At 39.8% G+C, this 24,791-nt stretch overlaps 1 protein-coding gene across 1 annotated transcript in view; it reads right to left on the bottom strand.

Annotated features, from left to right (window-relative positions):
• The window catches only part of LOC126094444 (fibrillin-2-like), a 354,361-nt gene that overhangs the window by 81,860 nt on the left and 247,710 nt on the right, over positions 1–24,791 (bottom strand). Inside the window, exons 32-38 of the mRNA XM_049908817.1 lie at positions 24,349–24,468; positions 22,429–22,608; positions 22,079–22,191; positions 20,793–20,925; positions 17,151–17,399; positions 16,413–16,616; positions 8,857–8,982 (exon numbers count right to left, since the gene is read on the bottom strand). Of these exons, the coding sequence (XP_049764774.1) occupies positions 8,857–8,982; positions 16,413–16,616; positions 17,151–17,399; positions 20,793–20,925; positions 22,079–22,191; positions 22,429–22,608; positions 24,349–24,468 (1,125 nt within the window). The remainder of the gene's footprint in view (positions 1–8,856; positions 8,983–16,412; positions 16,617–17,150; positions 17,400–20,792; positions 20,926–22,078; positions 22,192–22,428; positions 22,609–24,348; positions 24,469–24,791) is intronic.

Consider the following 24,791-nt stretch of genomic DNA (forward strand, 5'->3'; position numbering starts at 1 on the left):
CATCCTTCATTGTTTTGTCCCTTTTGTTAGCTATCACTTATGTCTGTCACCTTAACACTTTCTCTTCTTCAGTGTTTTATATATACCTAAATAAATATTTTTGTCACCAACTGTGCTAGTTTCATCTTCCTCCTATTATCTTGTTCCGTTTATAGTCCTCTTCTCTTTTTTATTTATTGATTTATTTATTCAACATTCCATAGTTTTAACGTTCGTTATTCGCTGTTTCCCAGCCAACAATCACTGCCAACAATCTCTTCCACACCTACCAGTATCATCCATTTCCGTCGATTTCTTGTTGCTGGCGATATTTTTGTGCCATTGGCTATCTTTCTCTGCCACAAGAAAAATTTTTTGGGACATTTCTGCGCCACCCACGATCTTTTTTGCGGCTCGCGCGATCCTTTTTGCGGCACGCGCGATCTTTTTTGCGGCACGCGCGGTCTTTTTTGCGGCACGCGCGATCGCTTTTGCGGCACGCACGATCTTTTTCGCCACTCGCTATCTCTGTTTTTGAGCAACGTGTGTTCTTTTCCCCTGATCTGGACATACTTGCTTGGTCTGCTCAATTTTTTCCGTATTTTTCTTATTTAGTGGTCTTCCTATGGCATTGAACATTACCAACACAATTTCTTTCCTTCTCGTCCTTCCCTCCCGTGTTTTATTCCTTCTTATGATTACTATTTCAACTTTAGTTATTTAATTTCCCTACCCACCAGTTACCCACTATGTACCCTAATCCTATACCACAATATTTACATTCATTCCGGAAATATGCATTCACCGTAGCCAAACTGCAATCCCACATACTTTTCCTCCGGTCCTGCTTAACCTTTGGAATTACCCCTAAAGGGCTTACCTTAAAAGTTCCCATCTCCGGGTGCAATTCCTCCTTCCACCAGTCTCTCCTGGACTTCCAGAACCTTCAATCCTTAGCCCTTACCCAACTTGTCCTGAATCTCTACACTACTTCATGTAACCACCACTCCCAACAGCTCCTATCTCTCTTCAAAGTCCTCCACCTCTCAAACCCTTGCTTGGAGAACACACTCAGGAACATCATCCTAGAAGCCAGGTGCAAACTTGAGTTCCATGCCACACACCACCTGAAAAAACTATCCACAGTGCTAGTGCAACACGTAAGAAGTGGGGTCCCTCTCCCTATCCCTCACAAACACCAACCACAACAGAACCTTCAACAAACCCCCCTCATAGCCAACAAACCTAGCCTAGCCACCCTACTCAATCTCCCCATCCCAGCACATACCCCACACAGACCAAATCTCAACTATAACCACAGTCAAATGCCACATAGGGGAGTCCCAATTCAGTCCTAAACCTCTCATCCAGATCCCTCTCTCCTCCAGAGATATCTGTTCTATCAAAAGGCTTAACCTTTAGCCCCACACCTAAATTCAACCACACTGCCCTGGTTAAAGATCTCCTCTCATTCACCCGGAACCTCAACTGGAAATATCACTTCACTACCCAAACACAGCCCCCAAATACTAGACCCAGTGTTGAACCCTTTCTAGAACAGTTCCGACTGCCTTCTCAAAGGGATCCTCCTCCCCTCCCCCAAAACCATCCCTTGCAGACATTTCAGGAATTCCTCACATCCAGTGTTGCCTCCCAGTCCTTCTTGAAGAACATCCCGACAACCCCCAACATCACCCCAGCTGAATCCCGTGCCATTAAGGAGCTGAAAATAGACCACTCTATTGTCATCCTCCCAGCGGATAAAGGCTCCACAACTGTCGTACTTGACCGTGTGGAGTATGTGGCAGAAGGACTGCGTCAACTCTCTGACACCTCAACCTACAAAGCTGTTACCCAGGACCCCATTCCCTCCATCCAGACTGAGCTGCAAAAAATCCTAAAAATCCAAGGTCCCTCACAAGGCCTCACAACGGCTTCCATAGACTTACTCACTCCACCTGAGCCACGTACCCCTACCTTCTACCTATTACCCAAAGTCCACAAAGAGAACCATCCTGGCCGTCCCATTGTAGCAGGCTTCAAAGCCCCAACCGAACGTATCTCAGCTCTGGTAGACCAGCACCTACAACCTATCACCCGCAGACTCCCATCCTACATCAAAGACACAAACCACTTCCTAGAACGCCTCAAATCCATTCCCACTCCTCTCCCACCTGAAACCTTTCTTGTCACCATAGATGCTACATCCCTTTACACAAACATCCCACATACCCATGGTCTCTCTGCCTTTGAGCACTACCTCTCCCAACGCCCACCCGAAGATCTTCCAAAAACCTCGTTCCTTATCACACTTACCAACTTCATCCTCACCCATAATTACTTCACTTTTGAAGGCCAGACCTACAAACAAATCAGGGGAACAGCCATGGGAACCAGGATGGCTCCGTCCTATGCCAACCTCTTCATGGGCCGCATGGAGGAGGCTTTCCTGAAGAACCAACAGCTGCTTCCCCTGGGCTGGTATAGGTTTATAGATGACATCTTTGTGGTCTGGACTCATGGTGAAGAAACACTCCTTAATTTCCTCCATAACCTCAACTCCTTTTCGAATCTGAATTTCACCTGGTTCTTCTCCAAAACCCAAGCCACCTTCCTGGATGTTGACCTTCATCTTGTTGAAGCTCACATCCACACCTCTGTCCATATCAAGCCCACAAACACACAACAGTACCTTCACTTTGATAGCTGCCATCCTTTCCACATCAAACGCTCCCTTCCCTACAGCCTAGGTATTCGTGGCAAACGTATCTGCTCCAGTGACGAATCCCTCAACAATTACACCAATAACCTGACCAGTGCTTTCCTCTCCCGCAACTATCCTGCAGACCTTGTCCACAAACAGATTTCCCAAGCAATACATTCCTCCCCGTCCAACAACAATGTTCCTACCCCCAGACCACACAGAAGCATCCCCCTTGTCACCCAATATTATCCTGGCCTCGAAAACATCAACAAATTACTCCGCCAGGGATATGACTTTCTCAAGTCAACCCCTGAAATGAGATCATCCCTTGACAAAATTCTCCCCACACCACCCAGAGTTGCCTTTCGTCGCCCCCCCTAACCTCCGTAACATCCTTGTTAAACCCTACAATATTCCCAGACTACCTTCTCTACCCAGCGGTTCCTACCCCTTAACCGACCCCGCTGCAAAACCTGCCCCATGCATCCACCCACAACCACCTACTCCAGCCCCGCTACTGGTAAAACATACACAATTCAAGGCAGGGCTACGTGTGAAACTACACATGTCATTTATCAACTGACATGCCTGCACTGCACAGCCTTTTACATCGGCATGACAACAACTAAACTGGCTGAGCGCATGAACGGACACAGACGAACTGTCCGCCTAGGAGATGCCCAATACCCAGTAGCAGAGCATGCCCTCCAGCATAATTCTAGGGACCTAGGAACCTGCTACACTGTATGTGCCATTTGGCTTCTCTCACCCAACACCAGTCCCTCTGAACTGCGGAGATGGGAACTTGCACTCCAACACATCCTTTCATCCCGCCATCCCCCTGGACTGAACCTACGTTAAACAACCTCACTCCCATTCACTCTTCAGTCTTCTCCTCTTTCCCTTTCCTCTGTAGCCATTCACGCATCTTTTCATCCTACATAGTTGTGTTTATCTTTATACTATATACCTCTTTACTTCTGTATGCATCCTCTTTGGTTTGAAGCTGGCACAGTACTTACAGTAGAATATCTTTGGCTTCCCTCTGACAACCATGCCTCCATCCTTGCTACCCTCCCTATTTTCCTTTCCCTGTTGCTTCATAACCTGGGTTGTGAGTAACTGAATCTCCTTTCCCTTCTTCCCTTTCTTTCCCCTCTCTCCTCCCCGATGAAGGAACATTTGTTCCGAAAGCTAGGAATGTAAATTTTCGATTCTGTTTTATGTGTATCTATCGGCTGTACTGAGCTGAGGTAAGTACTGGCCAGCCTCTCTATTTCTTTGTTAGTATTTGTTTCATATCTTTATATGAGATTTTCCATTAAACATTTAAATTCAATATTTCTTCTGTTACCCAAGGATTTCTACTAGCCCTCGTCTTTTTACCTACTTGATCCTCTGCTGACTTTGCTACTTCATCCCTCAGACCTACCTATTTTTCTTCTACTTTAATTCTTTCCCCATTCCTGTCAATTGTTCCCTTATGCTCTCCCTGAAACTCTGTACAACCTCTGGTTTAGTCAGTTTATCCAGGTCCCATCACCTTAAATTCCCACCTTTTTGCAGTTTCTTCAGTTTTAATCTACAGTTCATAACCAATAGATTGTGGTCAGAATCCACATCTGCCCCTGGAAATGTCTTACAATTTAAAACCTGATTCCTAAATCTCTGTCTTACCATTATATAATCTATCTGATACCTACTAATATCCCCAGGATTCTTCCATGTATACAACCTTCTTTCATGATTCTTGAACCAAGTTTTAGCTAAGATTAAGTTATGCTCTGTGCAAAATTCTACCAGGCGGCTTTCTCTTCCATTTCTTACCCCCAATCCATATTCACCCACTATATTTCCTTCTCTCCCTTTTCCTACTCCTGAATTCCAGTCACCCATGGCTATTAAATTTTTGTCTCCCTTCACTACCTGAATAATTTCTTTCATCAATTTCTTCATCATCTGCAGAGCTAGTTGGCATATAAACTTGTACTACTGTAGTAGGCATGGGCATCTTGGCCACAATAATGCATTCACTATGCTGTTGGTAGTAGCTTACTCGCACTCCTATTTTTTTATTCATTATTAAACCTACTCCTGCACTGCCCCTATTTGATTTTGTATTTATAACCCTGTATAATCGTAGAGGGAGGCCAAGAGATGAATACACTAAGCAGATTCAGAAGGATGTAGGTTGCAGTAGATACTGGGAGATGAAGAAGCTTGCACAGGATAGAGTAGCATGGAGAGCTGCATCAAACCAGTCTCAGGACTGAAGACCACAACAACAACAACAACCCTGTATTCACCTGACCAGAAGTCTTGTTCCTCCTGCCACTGAACGTCACTAATTCCCACTATATCTAACTTTAACCCATCTATTTCCCTTTTTAAATTTTCTAACCTACCTGCCCGATTAAGGGATCTGACATTCCACGCTCCGATCCGTAGAATGCCAGTTTTCTTTCTCTTGATAATGACATCCTCTTGAGTAGTCCCCGCCCAGAGATCCGAATAGGGGACTATTTTACCTCCGGAATATTTTACCCAAGAGTACACCATCATCATTTAACCAAACAGTAAAGCTGCATGCCGTCAGGAAAAATTACGGCTGTAGTTTCCCCTTACTTTCAGCCGTTCACAGTACCAGCACAGCAAGGCCATTTTGGTTAGTGTTGCAAGGCCAGATCAGTCAATCATCCAGACTGTTGCCCCTGCAACTACTGAAAGGGCTGCTGCCCCTCTTCAGGAACCACACGTTTGTCTGGCCTCTCAACCCCTCCGTTGTGGTTGCCTCTGTACTTCTGCCTCGACTGACATCTCTGCCCAAACTCTTTGCCTTTACACATGTCTGCTTGTGTCTGTATATGTGCGGATGGATATGTGTGTGTGTGTGCAAGTCTATACCTGTCCTTTTTTCCCCCTAAGGTAAGTCTTTTCGCTCCTGGGATTGGAATGACTCCCTACCCTCTCCCTTAAAACTCATATCCTTTCGTCTTTCCCTCTCCTTCTCTCTTTCCTGATGAAACAACCGTTGGTTGTGAAAGCTTGAATTTTGTGTGTATGTTTGAGTTTGTTTGAGCAACTGCACATGATGAGAGAAGAAATCTGGGTGGTGGAGCTAATGAGTTTGCTGTGTGTGTGTGTGTGTGTGTGTGGGGAGGGGGGTGAGAGACAGTAAACTGCTGCCCCATACAGGGACGATATGGAAGGGGATAGGGTAGGGCAACTAGGTGCAGTTGGGAGGTTAGACAGAGGGAGAGGGAAGGGAGGCTGGGGGAGGTAGTGTGAAAGGAGAGAAGACTGTGGAGTGTGTAGGTGGAATAGAAGGCTGTTTAGTGCTGGATTGGGAGCAGGGAAGGGGATAGGCAGGTGAAGGACAGTAACTAATAAAGGCTGAGGCCAGGGGTGTTATAGTAACGTAGGACATATTGCAAGAAGAGTTCCCATATACACAATTCACAAAAGCTCTTGTTGGCAGGAAGTATCCAGATGGCACAAGCTGTGAAGCAATCACTCAAGTGAAGAATGTTGTGTTGTGCTGTATTCTCAGCAACTGCTGGGTCTAGCTGTTTCTTGGCCACTGTTTGTCTGTGGCCGTTCATGTGGACAGATAGCTTGTTGGTAGTCATGAGCAGCTTGTTGGCAGTCATGAACACATAGAATGCAGCACAGTGGTTGCAGCTTAGCTTGTAGATCACATGGCTATTTTCATAGGTAGCCCCACATTTTATGCGATATGTGATGCTTTTAGCTGGACTTGAGTAGGTGGTGGTGGGAGAATATAGGGGAACATCTTGCATCTATGTTTATTACATGGATAGGAGCCATGAAGCAAGGGGTTGGGAGCTGAAGTAGAGTAGGTATGGACGAGGATACTCTGTACGATCAGTGGGTGGCAGAATATCACCGCTGGAGGTGTGGGAAGGTAGTGATTGGGACATTTCTCTTTTCGGGGCATGACGAAAGGTAGTCTAAACCTTGGCAGAGAATGTGATTCAGTTGCTCCAGTCCTGGATAGTACTGAATCATGAGAGGAATGCTCCTCTGAGGCCAGATGATGGGATACTGGAAGGTGACTGGGGAGATCTGCTTCTGTATGAGGTTGGGAGGGTAATATCAATCTGTGAAGACCTCACTGAAACTCTTTGTATATTTCGAGAGAGATTGCTCATCACTAAGGATCTGACAGCCTGGGGTGGCTAGGCTGTAAGGAAGGAATTTTTTGATATGGAATGGGTGGCAGCTGTTGAAGTAGAGGTACTGCTGGTTGGTAGGTTTGATATGGACGGAGGTATTGATGTAGCCATCTCTGAGGTGGATGTCAGTATGGAGGAAAATGGCTTGTGGGTTGAGGAGGGCCAGGAGAAGTAAATGTCAGAGAAGCTGTTGAGGTTCTGGAGGAATGTGGACAAGATGTCCTCATGCTCAATCCAGATCACAAAGATGCCATCAATGAATTTGAACCAGGTGAAGTGTTTTGGGTTCTGGGTGATTAGGAAGGCTTCCTCTTGATGGCCCATGAATATGTTAGCCCACAGAGGTATCAGTCCTTTCCCAAAGCCTTACCTTTTGCTCTACTCCCAAATTCAATCATGCTTAACTTGTTAAATACCTTCTCTTCTTCTCCTGGTCCCCACAGTGGAAACACCACCATCCCTACTGATCACACTCAACCCATAACCAGTGCTTAACCCTGCCTGACTCAGTTCACTCCACCATCCAACTGTGATCCACCCCCACACCCCACTAATCATCCCCTGATAACTTTCAAGAATTTCTTAACCTCCAATCTTGCCTCCCTCACCATCATTCCCCAAATCCCTCAACATGAGAGCTAATATTACATCTGTAGAAAGAACTGCAATCCACCACTTAAAAATTAATCCAGACCTTATAATCCTGCCTGCTACCAAAGGCTCCACCACTGAGGTTTCAAACCACAAGGATTACCTGGTGGAAGGACTCTGCCAGCTGTCAGATTTTTCCACTTACAAACTCTGTTACAATGACCCCATTTCAGAAACTCAGTAGGAACTACAGTCTCTCCTCAAATCCTTGGGCCCTTCCCAGAACCTCTCCCTGGAGTCCGTCTCTCTCGTCATCCCTACTGCTCCCTGCTCTCCTACCTTCTACACAATTCCTTGTCCCTAAATACAACAACCCATGACACCCCATTGTGACCAATTACTGTGCCCCCCACTGAGAGAATCTCTGCTCATGTAGACCAACTCCTTCAGCCTATTACTCACAACCTACCCTCCTATACAAGGTGTTCGAGCAGGAGTGCTCAATTCTCAGGGACATGACAGAAATGATCATTCAAAACAAAAAAGTAAAGTAAACATGGGCCTTCGAGCAAAGAAGCTACTTTTAAATATATAGAAAATGTGACAATGCATTACCTGCTTAGCTATAATAAAAATATAAATATTACTGCATTTACACCTCCATTGGCATTTATAAGGTAGCATTCTCAATTGTCAATTAATGATTTTGATGAAACCTGAATTAGACCGGAATTAGACTGGCTCCCAGAAACAGTGATCATGTTTGAATGACCTTTGTTTGTGTGAATGTGTGTGTAATTGTTGTCTAATTCATAAGAAGGCCTCCAAGCCGAAAGCTTACTCATTCAGTAATTGTTTTGTTGTGCCTGTCTGTGACTCAACGGCTCCACTATACGGTGAGTAGCAACCTATCCTTTTCATAATGGTCATTAAAATTAATATAACTGTGGTACCTGGCGTAAGACAGTGAGTAGCAAAGCTTTGAGTAATATAATAAACAGTTTCATAATGAAAAAGGTACTGGTTTTCTTTGGGGAAACCACAGGTGCTACAGTACAAATTATAAAATAAAGTTGGTAGAGCAACACTTCAGGCAACCTAGGAAGAGTTACACATCATCAGGGAAGACAAGGGTGGCAGTGTGCTCTGTCATAAGATATGTGATGAATGACAAAGCCTGTAGATTATATGTTACTCTCATTCCTCTTATTGTTACATTTCATGTGTTATTCACACTTGCTCTCAACACAACAATTTTAATCCAGAATTAACTATGAAAAATTTAACTGATTTAGAAAAACTTTTAAACATGTTTTGGAGAAAATATATTAGGCTAAACTGAAAGTAATTTATCCCTCATGAAAACAAATACATTTTGTAAATTACCTCTGCATCTTGTTCCACTGCCATCTGCTTTATATCCCTTATTGCAAATGCAGCGATAAGAGCCAAGTGTGTTTATGCAGCGTCCATTACGACACAAGTCCGGAATTGTTTGACACTCGTCAATATCTGTAAAGATAAGGAAGAACTTTTATCTAGATTTTGCTGTTTTTGTCAAAGAACAAATTGAAATTATTGATTGACAGCTTTTATTGGCATAGTACATCTGAGGAGCACTGTTTCAAACCACATTAAGTCCAATAAACAAAATTTTACAGGAGAAGCAAAATACTGATTAACTCTAACATGGGAATTTTTTACAAGTTGTAAAGTATGTAGTTCTTGTGTTGGAGGCTTACTTCTAGAAATATGAAGTAGTGAAATAAGTTTCTACTCGCATCATTAAAATTAAAGGAAAATGTACTGGACTTAATATGCTTTGATCCAATAATTTGTAAAATATACAAATAAAAATGATTTTAAAGTAAATATATAACTAATTATCATAGACGAACTTTATCCTTAAATACAAAATTAATTTTTTCACAATAAATATTCTATGGTGTTCATAACGTCCTTCTTGCTGCCATTTGACTTAAATAGGATTATTCAAAACCATGTTACTACACAATAAACACATTCACATTAACAGTTTTGCTATACAATTCACAGTACCTTTCTACTATAATTCTTTAATGATCTAGATTAACATGTACATGGATGCTCCGCAAATCACACTTAAGTGTCTGGCAGAGGGTTCGTGGAACAACCTTAACAATCATTCTCTATTGTTCCAATCTCAAACAGTGTGTGAAAAAAATGAACACCTACATCTTTCTGTGCGAGCTCTGATTTCACTTATTTTATTATGATGATCGTTTGTGACTATAAAGGAAGGCATCAACCAAATATTTTCGCATTCAGAGGAGAAATTCGCCAATTGATATTTCATGAGGAGATTCCACCACAATGAAAAACACCTTTGTTTTAATAATGTCCACCCCAAATCCTGTATCATGCCCATGACACTCTCTCCCCTATTTTGTGATAATCCAAAACATGCTGCTCTTCTTTGACCTTTCTTGATATATTCCCTTAATCCTACCTGATAAGAATCCCAGACTACGCAGTGGTACTCCAAAAGAGAATGGACAAACGTTCTTTCCAATTCTTTCGTAATTGTAATTTCTAGGTATTTAGTTGAATATATGGTCTTTAGATTTGACTGATTTATCATGTAACCAATGTGTAACGGATTCCTTCTAGCACTCATGTGAATGACCTCACACTTTCATTATATAGGGTCAATTGCTAATTTTCTCATCATGCAGATATCTTTTCTAAATCATTTTGCAATTTGTTTTGATCTTCTGATGACTTTACTAGATGATAAATGACAGCATCAGCTGCCAATAACCTACGACAGCTATTCAGATTGTCTCCTAAATCATTTATGTAGATATTTATTTATACAGATAAGATACTGTATTACATAAATGCTTCTGTATGATGTTATTAAATAACATTGTTAATCCAAAACAAATCTTCTGGTTCAACATTTTGATTTATAGAATGCTTATAATGGCCATCCTATTGGTTTCTCTTCAGATTTGGTTCAATCTTCCTCTTCCTTCCAAGCAAATGAATTGATGATGTTAGCACAGAAATCTAAATCTCATTTGATCCTCCAACAATCCTTCAACTGTTTACATAGCAAATTATTCACACTCAGTCTTCTTTTCTTTATGCGCTGTATTGGTGCTTTAACTTGACGTGCATATTTGATTTTCTTATCTCTCTTTTGACTTCCTCTTGAATTATCGTCTACAGCAATTTCTTCCTCCATAAATGAAGAAACTGTTCCCTTACACACAACGCACAAGTAAAGATAACAGTCATTAGTAAAAGATAACTGTCATTATTGACCACAGAGCAGTGCTCAGTGCTCGTTGTCAGTATAACAAACTGAGCAAAGCAACTAATTGGCTTCATGTAGTGTTAATGTTGGACAAAATATGACTTGAAATTCACACTACAGAGAACTGAATATGATTTCAAACAACAGCTAGTTTTCAGCTGCTATTTACACTATTAGTAAATACAATTTGTTCCAGTCTGATTTCACAGCATGAAAGAGCACTTCAGAAATAATACAAAAATGTATCAAACTCAATTTTGTCCACTGGTGGACATGATAAAATTTGAAACAATACTCCTCATCTGTGACACAACAACGGATGATAGAAAAGTCACATTGGGCAATATGTGCATGAACAGGCAACAAGTAGCATAATAATGTGGACTGTCTGTATTCTAGGAGAAACAAGTGTAAACAACATACAGCAGGTGTGAAAAATTTACATAGAATATCTTCTAACATTAGTGTGAGTATACAGTTACACAGATTGACACTGGAGTTAAACAACTATGAGGAGTGTTCAAAAGAAGAGGTATGAACAACACTGTGGGTATAATTGAAGTTTTTATTCAAAAGTAATCATAAGAGGCCTATTGTTTCACAAGCTGAAGGATACCCTGTTCCCAGAATTACTGTGGCTCTGAAAGGAGCCAGTCCTCCACCGAGTACTTCAACTTGTCATCCAAGTTGAAGCGCTTCTCTGTGATATGTTTTTTTTAATGAGCCAAACACATGGAAGTCACAAGGCAATAGAGCAAATGCTCATGCTGCTCCCACTTGGACCTGGCTATTACACTTCATGTGATCTTGGAGATGTGTGGACACATGCTTTCGTGGAGCAGAATCACTTCCTCTGTGGAAAGCACACGCTGCTTGCTCTTTATGGACTTTTGTCGGCTATGGTATGTCTCACACTACATGTCATTGTTAATGGTTTTTCTTTTCTTGAGGAATTTGATGAGTATCGGACCTCAGAAATCGAAAAGGACAGTGAGTGCCACCTTGTCTGCTGAGGACGCAGCTTCAAATTTTTTAGGGGGATGTGATGACGCTACATTTGTGTCCCTAGCTGTCTCACTATGTTATACCAAAGGGCATAGGCAAATTTCAACTGGTTTGGCTATTACCACATTTCATACCTTTCAATTTTAACACTCCTTAAAGATTCCATTACCACATAAACTACTCTCATCACTCCCAGAGGAAGTTTCCACACCCTTAAATTTGAAAAAAAGGGAAATGAGTTGACTGAACACACCTAAATCACATTCATTCTGCTGATACAGTGTGCTGTTTGCCTCTAGAGCAGACACTCTTCAAAAATTAATGGAAGAACTTAATAAAGCAAGTTCGAAAGAAGGCCCAAAAATCAACTGTAGTAATATTAAAATCAAAAGTAGCCAACACATCAAAAAGAATATAACACAAATTGACTATTAAGTCATACTTTTTATACACTACTGCCCATTAAAATTGCTACACCACAAAGATGACGTGCTACAGACTGTGAAATTTAACTCAAAGGAAGAAGATGCTGTGATATGCAAATGACAGAGCATTCACACAAGGTTGGCACCAGTGGCGACATACAACATGCTGACATGAGGAAAGTTTCCAACCGATTTGTCATACACAAACAGCAGTTGACCGGTGTTGCCTGGTGAAACATTGTTGTGATGCCTCATGTAAGGAGGAGAAATGCGTACCATCACGTTTCCAACTTTGATAAAGGTCGGATTGTAGCCAATCGCGATTGTGGTTTATCGTATCACGACGTTGCTGCTCATGTTGGTAGAGATCCAATGACTGTTAGCAGAATATGGAATCGATGGGTTCAGGAGGGTAATACGGAACACCGTGCTGGATCCCAGTGGCTTCGTATTACTAGCAGTCGAGATGACAGGCATCTTATCTGCATGGCTGCAACGGATCGTGCAGCCATGTCTCGATCCCTGAGTCAACAGATGGGGACATTTGCAAGACAACAACCATCTGCATGAACAGTTCAACGACGTTTGCAGCAGCATGGACTATCAGCTGGGAGACCATGGCTGCGGTTACCCTTGACACTGCATCACAAACAGGAGTACCTGTGATGGTGTACTCAACGACGAACCTGGGTGCATGAATGGCAAAACGTCATTTTTTTTGGATGAATCCAGGTTCTGTTTACAGCATCATGATGGTCGCATCCGTGTTTGGCGACATCGCGGTGAACACACATTTGAAGCGTGTATTTGTCATCGCCATACGGACGCATCACCCAGCATGATGGTATGGAGTGCCATTGGTTACACGTCTCGTCCACCTCTTGTTCACATTGACGGCACTTTGAACAGTGGACGTTACATTTCAGATGTGTTATGACCCATGGCTCTACCCTTCATTCAATCCCTGCGAAACCCTACATTTCAGCAGGATAATGCATGTTGCACGTCCTGTATGGGCCTTTCTGGATACAGAAAATGTTCGACTGCTGCCCTGGCCAGCACATTCTCCAGACCTCTCACCAACTGAAAAGTCTGGTCAATGGTGGCCGAGCAACTGGCTCGTAACAATACGCCAGTCACTACTCTTGATGAACTGTGGTGACGTGTTAAAGCTGCATGGGCAGCTGTGCCTGTACACACCATCCAAGCTCTGTTTGACTCAATGCCGAGGTGTATCAAGGCCGTTATTACGGCCAGAGGTGGTTGTTCTGGGTACTGATTTCTTAGGATCTATGCACCCAAATTGCGTGAAAATGTAATCACACGTCAGTTCTAGTATAATATATTTGTCCAATGAATACCCGTTTATCATCTGCACTTCTTCTTGGTGTAGCAATTTTAATGGCCAGTAGTGTATTTATGGAAGGTGAAGACAAAAACTAAATGGACATTAAAAGAAATAAACAGAACAATAAAAATGAGGTGGAGTAGAACCAACCATAGTCAACTAAATAAGATTTTCAGAACTAAGCTTCCAATGTGCCTGGAAAGGAAAGTCTAGAATCATAGTGTGCTATTAGTTTTGACTCGTGTTGGTGAGGCACTGAATTTCAATACAAAAACTATTCAAAAACGAAGGGTTTCTTAGTTAGTGACAGAGATAATGTATGTTTGAAATCACCGGGAGAGGCATGAAAGCCAAGACAGGGGATGGACTAGAGTGGTAAACTTAGTTATGACTATAACAAAAATGAAATGAGAGCGGGAAAGGTAACAAGATGAAAAAGTGACCAGATGTAGATGGATCTATAAGTTCTTTCTGAATTTCAATAAATAAGACAAGGGCAATAACATAATGAAAGATAAGGAGACAACATCATAAAAAAACATGCAGGAGTAACATCAACGTATGTAGCTGAAAAGCACAATGAATGGGAAGTTTTTTAACGAACAGTTGATATCAAATGGCTGGTGATGATAATGATAAACTTATCCTATAAATGGTTAACGAGTGGCTAATCAACTTTCATATGTCACAATTAAATTAGAGTTAATAGAGACACTAACAAACACAAACGCACACACAAAATTCAAGCTTTCCCAACACTGTTGCTTCATCAGGAAAGAGGGAAGGAGAGGGAAAGACGAATGAATATGGGTTTTAAGGGAGAGGGTAAGGAGTCATTCCAATCCCGGGAGCGGAAAGACTTACCTTAGGGGGAAAAAGGGACGTTTGGTAAGTTATATCATCTTTGTTTTTAGATATATTTTTCACATGTGGAATGTTTCCCTCTATTATATTCATATTAAATTAGAGTTATGTATATAACTTAATTTTATTCCTTTATATCCACTTACATTGTTTGTAAATAGCAGTTAAATACTAAGTTTTATTATTTGGATAACAATGTGAACTTTACTGTGCAATATCGTACAATTCTGTTTAATAAAACTAAATAAATAATAAAAAAAAGAGGAACAAAAAATTCACCTGTTAAAAGATGGGATACTGTTTCACATTACTACTAGCAGACATGATGAAAAATAAAATGCTATCTGCACAAGTTCAAAGTTACCAAAAATTTTCATTTAGAAGCTGCCTGCAAGCAAGCAGCCTCACAAGCCACTGTGAAAGGATCAGGAATAAGGAGTTACCATTTTGAATGACATAAGGATTTTTACACATTCTGTTCCTTCTGTGAGTGAAGAAATATAATAAGAACAAGCTTAGATTGCATGAAAATTTATTTTTTATTGCTTTGTCATGTTCAAATAAAGATATGAGACTGACAACTATGAGGAAAGGAAAGAATGATGTGATTTAACATACTGCTAACAACAAAGCCATCAGAGATGAAACACAAGGGTCAAGTGAACAAAGATGTTAAAAGAAATCAACTGTGTCTTTTTCAAAGAAATCATTCCTGCATTCAGCTTCAACACTTTAAGAACTGAATGAGGTAGCACAGTAGTTAGCACACTGGACTGGCATTCGGGATGACAACAGTTCAAACCTGGATCCAGCCATGCCAATTTAGCTTTTCTATGATTTTCCTAGATCACCTTTAGGCAAATGTCAGGATGGTCCGTTGACAGGGCATGGCTGACTTCCTTCCCCATCCTTCCCTAATCCAATGGGACCAATGACCTCACTGTTTGGTCCCTTCCCCCAAATCAACCAACCAGCCACTCGACCAACAGTTCAGAGAAATAACTTTGCTACAACAGATGAGGGAGTATGAGGACGTGCACAAAAATGGAATAACAAAGATTAGAACTAACTGTTTTATTCGCTACATTCAAAGGATCTAAGGAGTTGACACACATGATCAGTGTCTATCCTCATATGCAAAGATATGTCAAGGGGTATAAGAAAATATATATCTACCTCCTAGACATAACAATGTTGAATGCAATCATCACCTACTGTTTATTGAACCAAGCAACCAAGTGGATTAGTTCTAACTCAGTGTGGCACAGTAGTCTTAAACAATGTAACCCTCTCTGACTACATCCATAAGGGAAAAACCAAGCAAAGCTGAAAATCCACTCGGACTTCAAAAAAGGAGTTGGGGGTATTTTCCAGGAAAAACATTGCCAAATGAGAAGAAAACCACTTCTTCAAGAAGATGCAACATCTGCTCTGATTGTTGACTATATGGAGAATCATGTTTTGAGTGTAGTAGTTCAAAATTGCTTTTCATGTGGGCAAATGCTTCATCATGTACCATTCACAAAGCAGCAAAGTGTAAATGGGGATTTGACCCTTATGCTAGGTTAGCAATAAAGGCGATTCAATGCCACTGGGTTTGGCCATATTTAGAGTAACAGAAATATCAATCCTATGTGATAACTATCAATGTATGAGTAACTTTATAGTTACCACCTGTGGGAATGCTGAATAAATTTAAAAGTTCAAGTAAACTGATAAAAAAGAAAATTAAATATGATGTATCCAGTAACAGTGACAATATAAAAAAATAGCAGCAATAAGTACCAAATGAAGTTTTATTCCAGAAATTTTGTATCTTGTGAAATCTTAACATGTTTATAGCATTGCTATATGTTGAAAAATCTCAGTTACATCACGAATCATTTCACAGTGGCACATCACACATTCACTTCCAATGTATTTAACAGGTATTCAGTACATATTAAAGATGAAATAACAAACAGGCACTGGATTGACATTCAAGCTGCAGCTGGCTTACCATGCCCATCCACTGAGAAGCCTGGATCAAGACAGAGGTCACGATATTCATCAGAGCCGTGTGGTGGACAGCGCTCACAGAGAGGGCCCCAAGCTTCACCCATAGTACAGCAACAGTCTGCACGTGTCACTGACATAAGCCCATCAGTATGTGTTGCACAGCGACCACCCACCAACTGCCGGAAACAATATCCTAACCTGCGGTCTTAGGGAAAAGATAACAGTTGTTTGAAATGCTGGACATAAGAAGAAGAGCATGCTGAACATTAAAAAAATAGAAAAGACAGCGTGTATTCCGTACTTCATATTCTGTTCACAGAATGCAGACAACACCATTACTGAGATAAAAAGTGCAGAATATGTAATAACGCCAATGGAGAATTGTCATCTGCTTACTGATCTTAAGAGCTCTCATTAAACTTCTATTTCTTAAGTCATGCACTGCCATACAAAACCTTGGGACAGTAGAAATATTTGTTATAAAATAACAGATGCATGAGAAAAAATTTAAAATATCATTATTAATCCATAGATACAAATTTAAAGAAGGTCAAAAATTTAAGTCTTTCTGTCATGTTTAAATCAAGAAGTTGTGAGTGAATTGTCTTGAAACATTTATCATGGTGGACATGTACAAAGAAATAAGTTCACTTCAATAATCTGAGAGCTAACTTGAACTTCTTTTGTAAATACAATTAACCGTAAACCTGACTACCTTTTACTTAGTTATCTTTCTTACCTATGCACTGTTTCCTGTCATGGCTGTTTTCATAGCCCTCATAGCAATCACAACGATAACTTCCCTGCAGGTTGACACAGTTGCCATTTTTGCATATGCCCGGATTAAGGGCACATTCATTAACATCACGACAGTCGTCTGTCATACCAACTTGCTGATAACCTTCAGGGCATATGCACATAAATGTGCCAATCAAATTCTTGCATTGATATTTACAGTTGTTGGCAGGTGTTACACATTCATCAACATCTGAAAGATGCAGATATAAAAGCAAGTTACCATCAATGAGATTACATGTAAATACAATGTTTGGTTTCATAGTTAACTTTTAGTTCAACTGATTTAGTCTATTTCACAACAGATCAAACGTGAGTGCTTGGTCGGGATCAAAGTTCAGATCTTTGCTATCCATGGGCAGGAAACTATCCTGGTTTAAGTTGTAGTATAATAAACATTAATAATCTGCCAGAGCATCACATCAATATACACTCTGGAGATGTCTTATTGCATTATATTTCTCACTGTGGAGTTTAGGTTTTTATTATAAATTGAATAAATTACTGTTAATTCTATTCTGTTCATCATAAGAATAAACCTGATGTAAACAAACACAAACACAATGATTGGTCAGAAGCTGTAGCATAAGTACAATGGTATTGTTACACTCTTGGAAGTAGGTCCTACTTATGTTTATGTACTCGAATACCAAACGGAAGGTATCTGCAAGAAACAACATTCTCCGGAAATTATCGGGTACATCCTGGGGGACGCATATTCACATCTTAAGAACTTCTGCTGTAGCTCTTTGTTATTCAGCTGCAGAATATGCGTGCTGTGTCTGGTGCAGATCTAGTCACACCAAACAAGTGGATATCGCCTCGAATGAAACCTGCAGACTCATTACAGGAAATCTGAGATCTACACCACTTGATAAAGTTTATCGTCTAGTGGGCATCCCACCTCCAGACATCTGTCGTGATTGTGCATCCAGACTGGAAAAGTGTAAGGCATTGAATCTGAAGAGCCACCCACTAGGCGGATACCAGCCAGCAGTACCGGGGCTCAAGTCAAGGAAAAGCTTTCTCCATTCAACTGAAAGTCTCACCGAACCACCTTCAAACTTCAGAGTCAACTTGTGGCATTCCAGATCCAGCCACCTTGCAGGGTGGATGATCCCGACCGAAAGCCTGCCATCAGGTCACGAAGAAAGCTGGTCAGTATGGAAGACCATCAACAGGCTGCATTCGAGAGTTGAAGAACAACGACCAACTTGAAAAAGTGGGGATTTGCACGCAACTCCACAGCATGTGAATGTGGTGAAGAACAGACAGTGAGTCATCTTCTTGTCTGGAGCCTATGCCCAATGTCATGCACGCCACAGAATGTCATCGATGCCACTGAGGAAGCATGCCAAGTTGCTGCATACTGGTCACGCCACATTTAATTGTAACTGTAATGCTTATAGTACCATGTTTTGGAACATTTTGTATAACTTGTAAGCTATAGTGTGTGTTTCTGACACAATTAAATAAATAAATGTATTAAATATATTATTACTAAGTTGCATTAAATGAAACTTTAAGATTTTATAATTTATTAACAGCCATCAATGTTTTTCGTAATTGTGCTTTAGCTATGTAGTTTTATTTCAACAATTGTGTACAGTTACAGTCTCTGTACTGTCGTGCCCTGATTGTCCCGCTGTTAATACGCAGTATGGAAATGGCTGAAGTTGGTTCCTGTTCCGTAGTGAAACACATGGGTGGAACACGGTTAAAAAGTGCCAAGAAATAGGTTTTTCTTCATGTTTCTTGTACATTTACAGAAAAGATCAGCTTTGAAGTGTTCAGAGATGGCATTTGATACAGCTGAGATACAAAAAGCTCTTTGGATGTTTAGCAGACTTGGTAGCGTAGTAGCTTGACAACCTAGTGTAGTTCATAGATTGCTGGTTCACATCTCGCTTAAGTCACCTCTTTTTTCGTTCAATTATAAATACCTACATCTTGTAATTCTAAAATTCATAATCGTTTTTTATGAGTAATGCATGTATTCTTGTTTCTAATTACATATTGCATGCAAAATTCCTGTTTTCATTTCAAATATAAATTCCTTATTACTGATATTTTATGAAACATTGTTAATAAAGGTTGCTTAAATAAGAAAACATTACAGTAAAATTTTCAGGGCAAAAGTGAAAAACCAAATACTATTTATTTGGACTATGTCCATTGCCTTATACCACATATGTAGTCCAACATGAACCAGAGTGATAAGCATCATAGCAACAACAAAAACAATCATTTTCACAGCATCAAGCACACCATACACATGCTGCATTTTTACATTAAACCCAACAGAACAGATCTGGAGCTAAGTTAAGAGATTTAGCCTGAGAAATATCAAGACTGGTAAGCTGCCAGACATATTGGAACTAACTCATGCAGCTTTTGCACACGTCACTGCTGAACACTGGCGGGATCCAGAATGGCACGCCATAAAAGAAGAGGAGAAAATGCGATTGCCTGGTTGGCTTTGTAGATTCTGTTGCTGATCGACTCATTATCAACATAGCAAATGACAGTTCCACAACTGAAGCGTATTTCTTAGATTTGGATAAGGAAGGAGCTGAGAGTTTACCGAATAACTGACTGTAATTAATACCTTCACTGGCTTCAGTATTCAAACAGTATGATGAAATAACTGCAGTATGCTTTTGCATCACACATAGCTCACTCACAAAAATTATCCTGTGTTTAAGTTAGGAATTTTCATCACTCTTGTTTGTATTTAGAATACTATGTTATGTGAGAATGAGAGCATTTTGTGCTTTCCATCTGGTCACCTAAGAAGCATGCAGTATTGTAGGAGTTTTGCCAAATATTATTTCATTCTCTTTAAAAATTAAATGACATTCGAAGCTATATTGTTTCTTGCTTCTCTCATTTTACGCCTGAACTGCAACTGCTCACATCGTTGCAGGTTAGTTGGACCAGCTGGTTGGCTAGTGGTGTCCAAGTCTAATGCACAAGTAAAGCTGTTATCCCACATTATCAGTCTATGTGCATGTAACACAGCATAAAATGTATTCTTATTATCATAGTTGACTGTACTGGACGTAGCTCTGCTTCCACTCCACATGAAATGAAATCCAATAAGATTGAAACAAATGTGGAGGAATACATGGTGTAATGTAAACATCAAATTTATTCTTACGATGAACGGAATATAATAGCAGTCACAGACGAAGAAGAAGAAGAAGAAAATTGAAATACCAGTGTGTTTTATGTTTCAAACAGTATGTGATAAGTAAAAATGAAATATTAATGAAGACACACACACACACACACACACACACACACACACACACAGACACACACACACACACAGAGAGAGAGAGAGAGGGGGGGGGGAAGGGGGGGGAGGGGCGGGGAGTAGTATTTATTTCTCCCTGTCCAAGATTGGGGTATCAGTTATATAGTCCCATTATCACTAATATTCTGAGTGTAATTAACAGCACATAACATACTCATGTTGGAAAACATATTATTTCAATGAATTCCAAACAAGTTTCAAAAAATTATTAAGTATGACATGCACTTACACAGTACTGAGTTTTCTTCTTATAAGAAAATGCCTTACCTTGACAGTGTCTTCCATCTGGTGCCAATGTGTATCCATAAGGACAAATGCAACGGAATGAGCCTGGAACATTGTGACAGCGAAATGCACACTGGCTGCCCATTTCTAAGCATTCATTTACATCTTCACATACCTACAGAAAGAAATCCAATATTGTTTTACATTTATTTTACTGCATAAAATATTTTAAGGCTGACAATTAGATTGCCATAGTAAACAGACCAATACTCAGACAAAAGACAAAGCTGTTTAAATATTGCACAGATCTGCCACAACAATTCTCATCTGACAATTCAGAAATTAGGAAAACAAAGTTTGAAATGTAGAAAATAAAAAAATCTGAAAAAGAAACTACATTGCCCAAGGATTACACAGGCCAGCCTGGTGACAATGAGACCAGCCCGACAGCAGAGATGAACTGCATGCTGTACACATTTCTGAATCACGAAAGACAACACCCTCTGATGATGAATTGCACACTAAAGAAGAACACTCATATGCATGATTGAAGAAAGTGTGCTTGAGATGTGAACTGTGAGATTCTCTTCCATTCTAGTTTTAGTTTTATGCACTGACCATAATTTTATTTTATCTTATCTTCATAACTGTTTTCTTTTAACACAATGACTTTTTTAATATTGATGTAGTACATTAGTGACTTATGGAAGCTGCACACTGGTTGCCTTACAACTACAATTCATATCATACATACTTTTAAACAGGGTGGTGCACAAGAAACTGGCCCCGAATACAGATTGCTGGCAAATTATGCACAAATTGTTGCCCATTGTGAGCAGATACAATGACAAACAGACGGATATACAACAATTACATAATAAAGAAATAACAAATAAGCTAACACAAGCAACAGTTTCGATACAACAGATGACAATTGGTGAGCAACAATGAACAGTCTAGTAAGCAGGAACAGTGCTGCACTGTGTTTATCATATGTGCGTTTCTGTTTAACTATGTAAGATCAAACTGAGAATGTCTTTTGTTTGTTTTAATAGATATGGAGGCCTTGAAATTTTAACAGTACTGGTAATCATTACTAAGATCAATAAGACAACAGAATGTTAGAACATTTCATTTATAATGTTTGAGTTAATAAGGCATACAAATTACTGGAGGAAAAGAGGAATAAACAATAGAGAAAACGTGGACAATTAATAAAGCACTTTCTTATTAAGACACAGGCTAAATAGCAAGAAAGCAAAATGCAATATTTTGCTAAAAATACAGTACTTAGCTAACTAACATAACGTAGGAAATACAAATCCAACCTGCATTGGTCCTGGGGCAAACCCATCACTGCAAGAACACTCAAATCCTCCTTCTACATTTGAACATGTGCCATTTCCACAAATACTACTTGAAGTGAGACATTCATTTTCATCTGCAGAGGAAAAGAAGCATCTCAGTTATTTTCTGTCCCAAAATTAGTATTACTCCCATAAAATGTAAAACTGATTTGTTTTTCTTTTAGCAAACAAAGTTACTGCTCATGAATTATTGAAACAAATGGCCTGTCTCAAGATACATATGCATATAAAGTATAAACAGGTAGAATAAAAAATTAATGTGATGGTTTGAAAGTTTTAAACTTCAAAATGATTGCATTTCCAAAATTCACCTATGCACTTTCTTCCAGTTTCGTCCAATACAAAACCAGCGGGGCATTCACAACGGAAAGATCCATCTGTATTTATACATTCCCCTCCTTCACAGGCATTGGGCATAAATGAACACTCGTTAAGATCTTCACCTGAATCCAAGCGTCCGGGACCTTCAGGACACATACGCCGGAACTCATCTACGGAAAGGCAAGATTTTTAATGGTGACAAACAGTAATTGACATTGGCTACTAAGAATGCTTGGATACAGTTTTTGCAACATCAGTGAAAAATTAATGAACAATTAATGTTGATGTATAATGACTTCCAGAATTCTAGGAGTAAATTTACTTTGTATAAGTATCCAATTGACTAGAAGAAGGGATCTGTTGGTAGGACATGTTCTGAGGCATCAAGGGATCACTAATTTAATAATTTTTAACATTTTAATGCAGCGACAGCAACTGATATTGTTTATATAAGAATATACGGCCTACAGTTGCAGGTTAACTTTATCGTTTACCTAGGTTTCAACGTTAGTAATAATGTCTTCTTCAGAACATAAAATATTATTTAAATGTTTGCCTAAAACAGGCCATGTCCTAAGTCAACTTCATAAAACTTGATGCATAACCATAAGGTTTTGTCACTTCTATTAAACAAGCTGTAGCAAATTCACTTTAAGCCCGTTGTATGGGCCTCGTCATGTGACTAGAGTCTCTAGTCACACGACAGAACCTTATGGTTATGCATCAAGTTTTATAAAGTTGACTTAGGACATGGCCTGTTTTAGGCAAACATTTAAATAATATTTTATGTTCTGAAGAAGACATTATTACTAATGTTGAAACCTAAGTAAACGATAAAGTTAACCTGCAACCGTAGGCTGTATATTCTTATATACACCAATTTAATATTGGATGGCAGCATGGAGGGTAAAAATCGTAGAGGGAGACAAAGAGATGAGTACACTAAGCAGATTCGGAAGGATGTAGGTTGCAGAAGGTACTGGGAGATGAAGAAGCTTGCACAGGATAGAGTTGCATGGAGAGCTGGACTGAAGACCACAACAACAACAACAAATATCCAGTTACATCATAGACGATATCATTTTAAAGTGTATGCATTATACAAACCTAACTTTAGCATTAAAAGCTTTACCATGAGGTAGTGTGAGGAAACAAGACCTGAAGACTATACTACTTATTTTATACAGGAAAGTATTATGTGGAACTGATTAATTAGCAGCTTCTGAAAAATGGGAATGTATACAGAACAGGAAAAACTTGAAAGATAAACAAGGAAAAGAGGATTGCTACTTATGGTAAAGATAACACGTTAAGTTGCAGACACGCACAATCAAAAGACACTTACACGTCAGATTTTGACAACATCCTTCACCAGAAAAAGAGAAACAAACACCATTCATTAACACAAGAAAGCATACCTCATGCACACGTGACTGCCAACTCCAGCAGCTCATGCCTGAAGGCTCTGGATGAAAGCTTATGTGTAAGTGTCTCTTAATTCTGCCTGTCTGCAACTTAACGTGTCATCTTTATGATATGTAGCAATCTACCTTTTCCTACATTGTTGATATTGCTACCTAGTTTCCATTGTTTGAAAGATAAACCAGTTTAGATGTTATATTAAATTGCTGCATGTTGTAAATTGGCAGTCATAATCAGACACCAGAAGGTAAATTAAACAACCATGTCATCTTTAGCGAACAAAGTGCAGCAGGTACCTGGTTATTTTACATAGAAGGCTGGTGATGATTTAACACAAGACAGTGGGAGTGACATTTAAAGAGATTGATTGGTGCCTACTGTAAGGATTTTGGGGACAGTCCACACATATTAATTCTATGAGAATAGAGGTGTATTTAGATTCCATAGCTCATGTGATCTCTCTATCTTAATTCTGAAGTATGACTTACCAGAGCCTTTAGGTGGACATGGTTCACAATATTTCCCCCAGGCTGCTCCCATTGAGCAACAACACTGCTTTGCAGTGATGAGTGTCATCCGGGCAGCTGAACAATGACCTGTGAACATTTCTACAACCAGCAGAAAACTGTTACTCTTGAGATTTAGGTAATTAATATACTTTGATAATATTCATGGTACGTATAGTGGCTATTCTTGGCAAAACTGAGATGGTGAGAGGATGGAAAACTTAACAATAAAATCTATCTACTGTCTTTTCAATAGCATATTTTATTCACAAATGAATGCTGGAAGAGAATATAATTTTCATTATCAAACAAAATACACTACTGAAAAGATGGTAGATGGTTACTGATTAGGCACACTGTTTAGCAAAACATGCTGCCCATCTGGTAAGACTTTTTTAAATGTATTTCAGCCTCAGGTCATTCAA

The sequence above is a fragment of the Schistocerca cancellata genome, chromosome 8 (genome assembly GCF_023864275.1).
Source record: "Schistocerca cancellata isolate TAMUIC-IGC-003103 chromosome 8, iqSchCanc2.1, whole genome shotgun sequence".
In the NCBI taxonomy this organism is placed as follows: domain Eukaryota; kingdom Metazoa; phylum Arthropoda; class Insecta; order Orthoptera; family Acrididae; genus Schistocerca; species Schistocerca cancellata.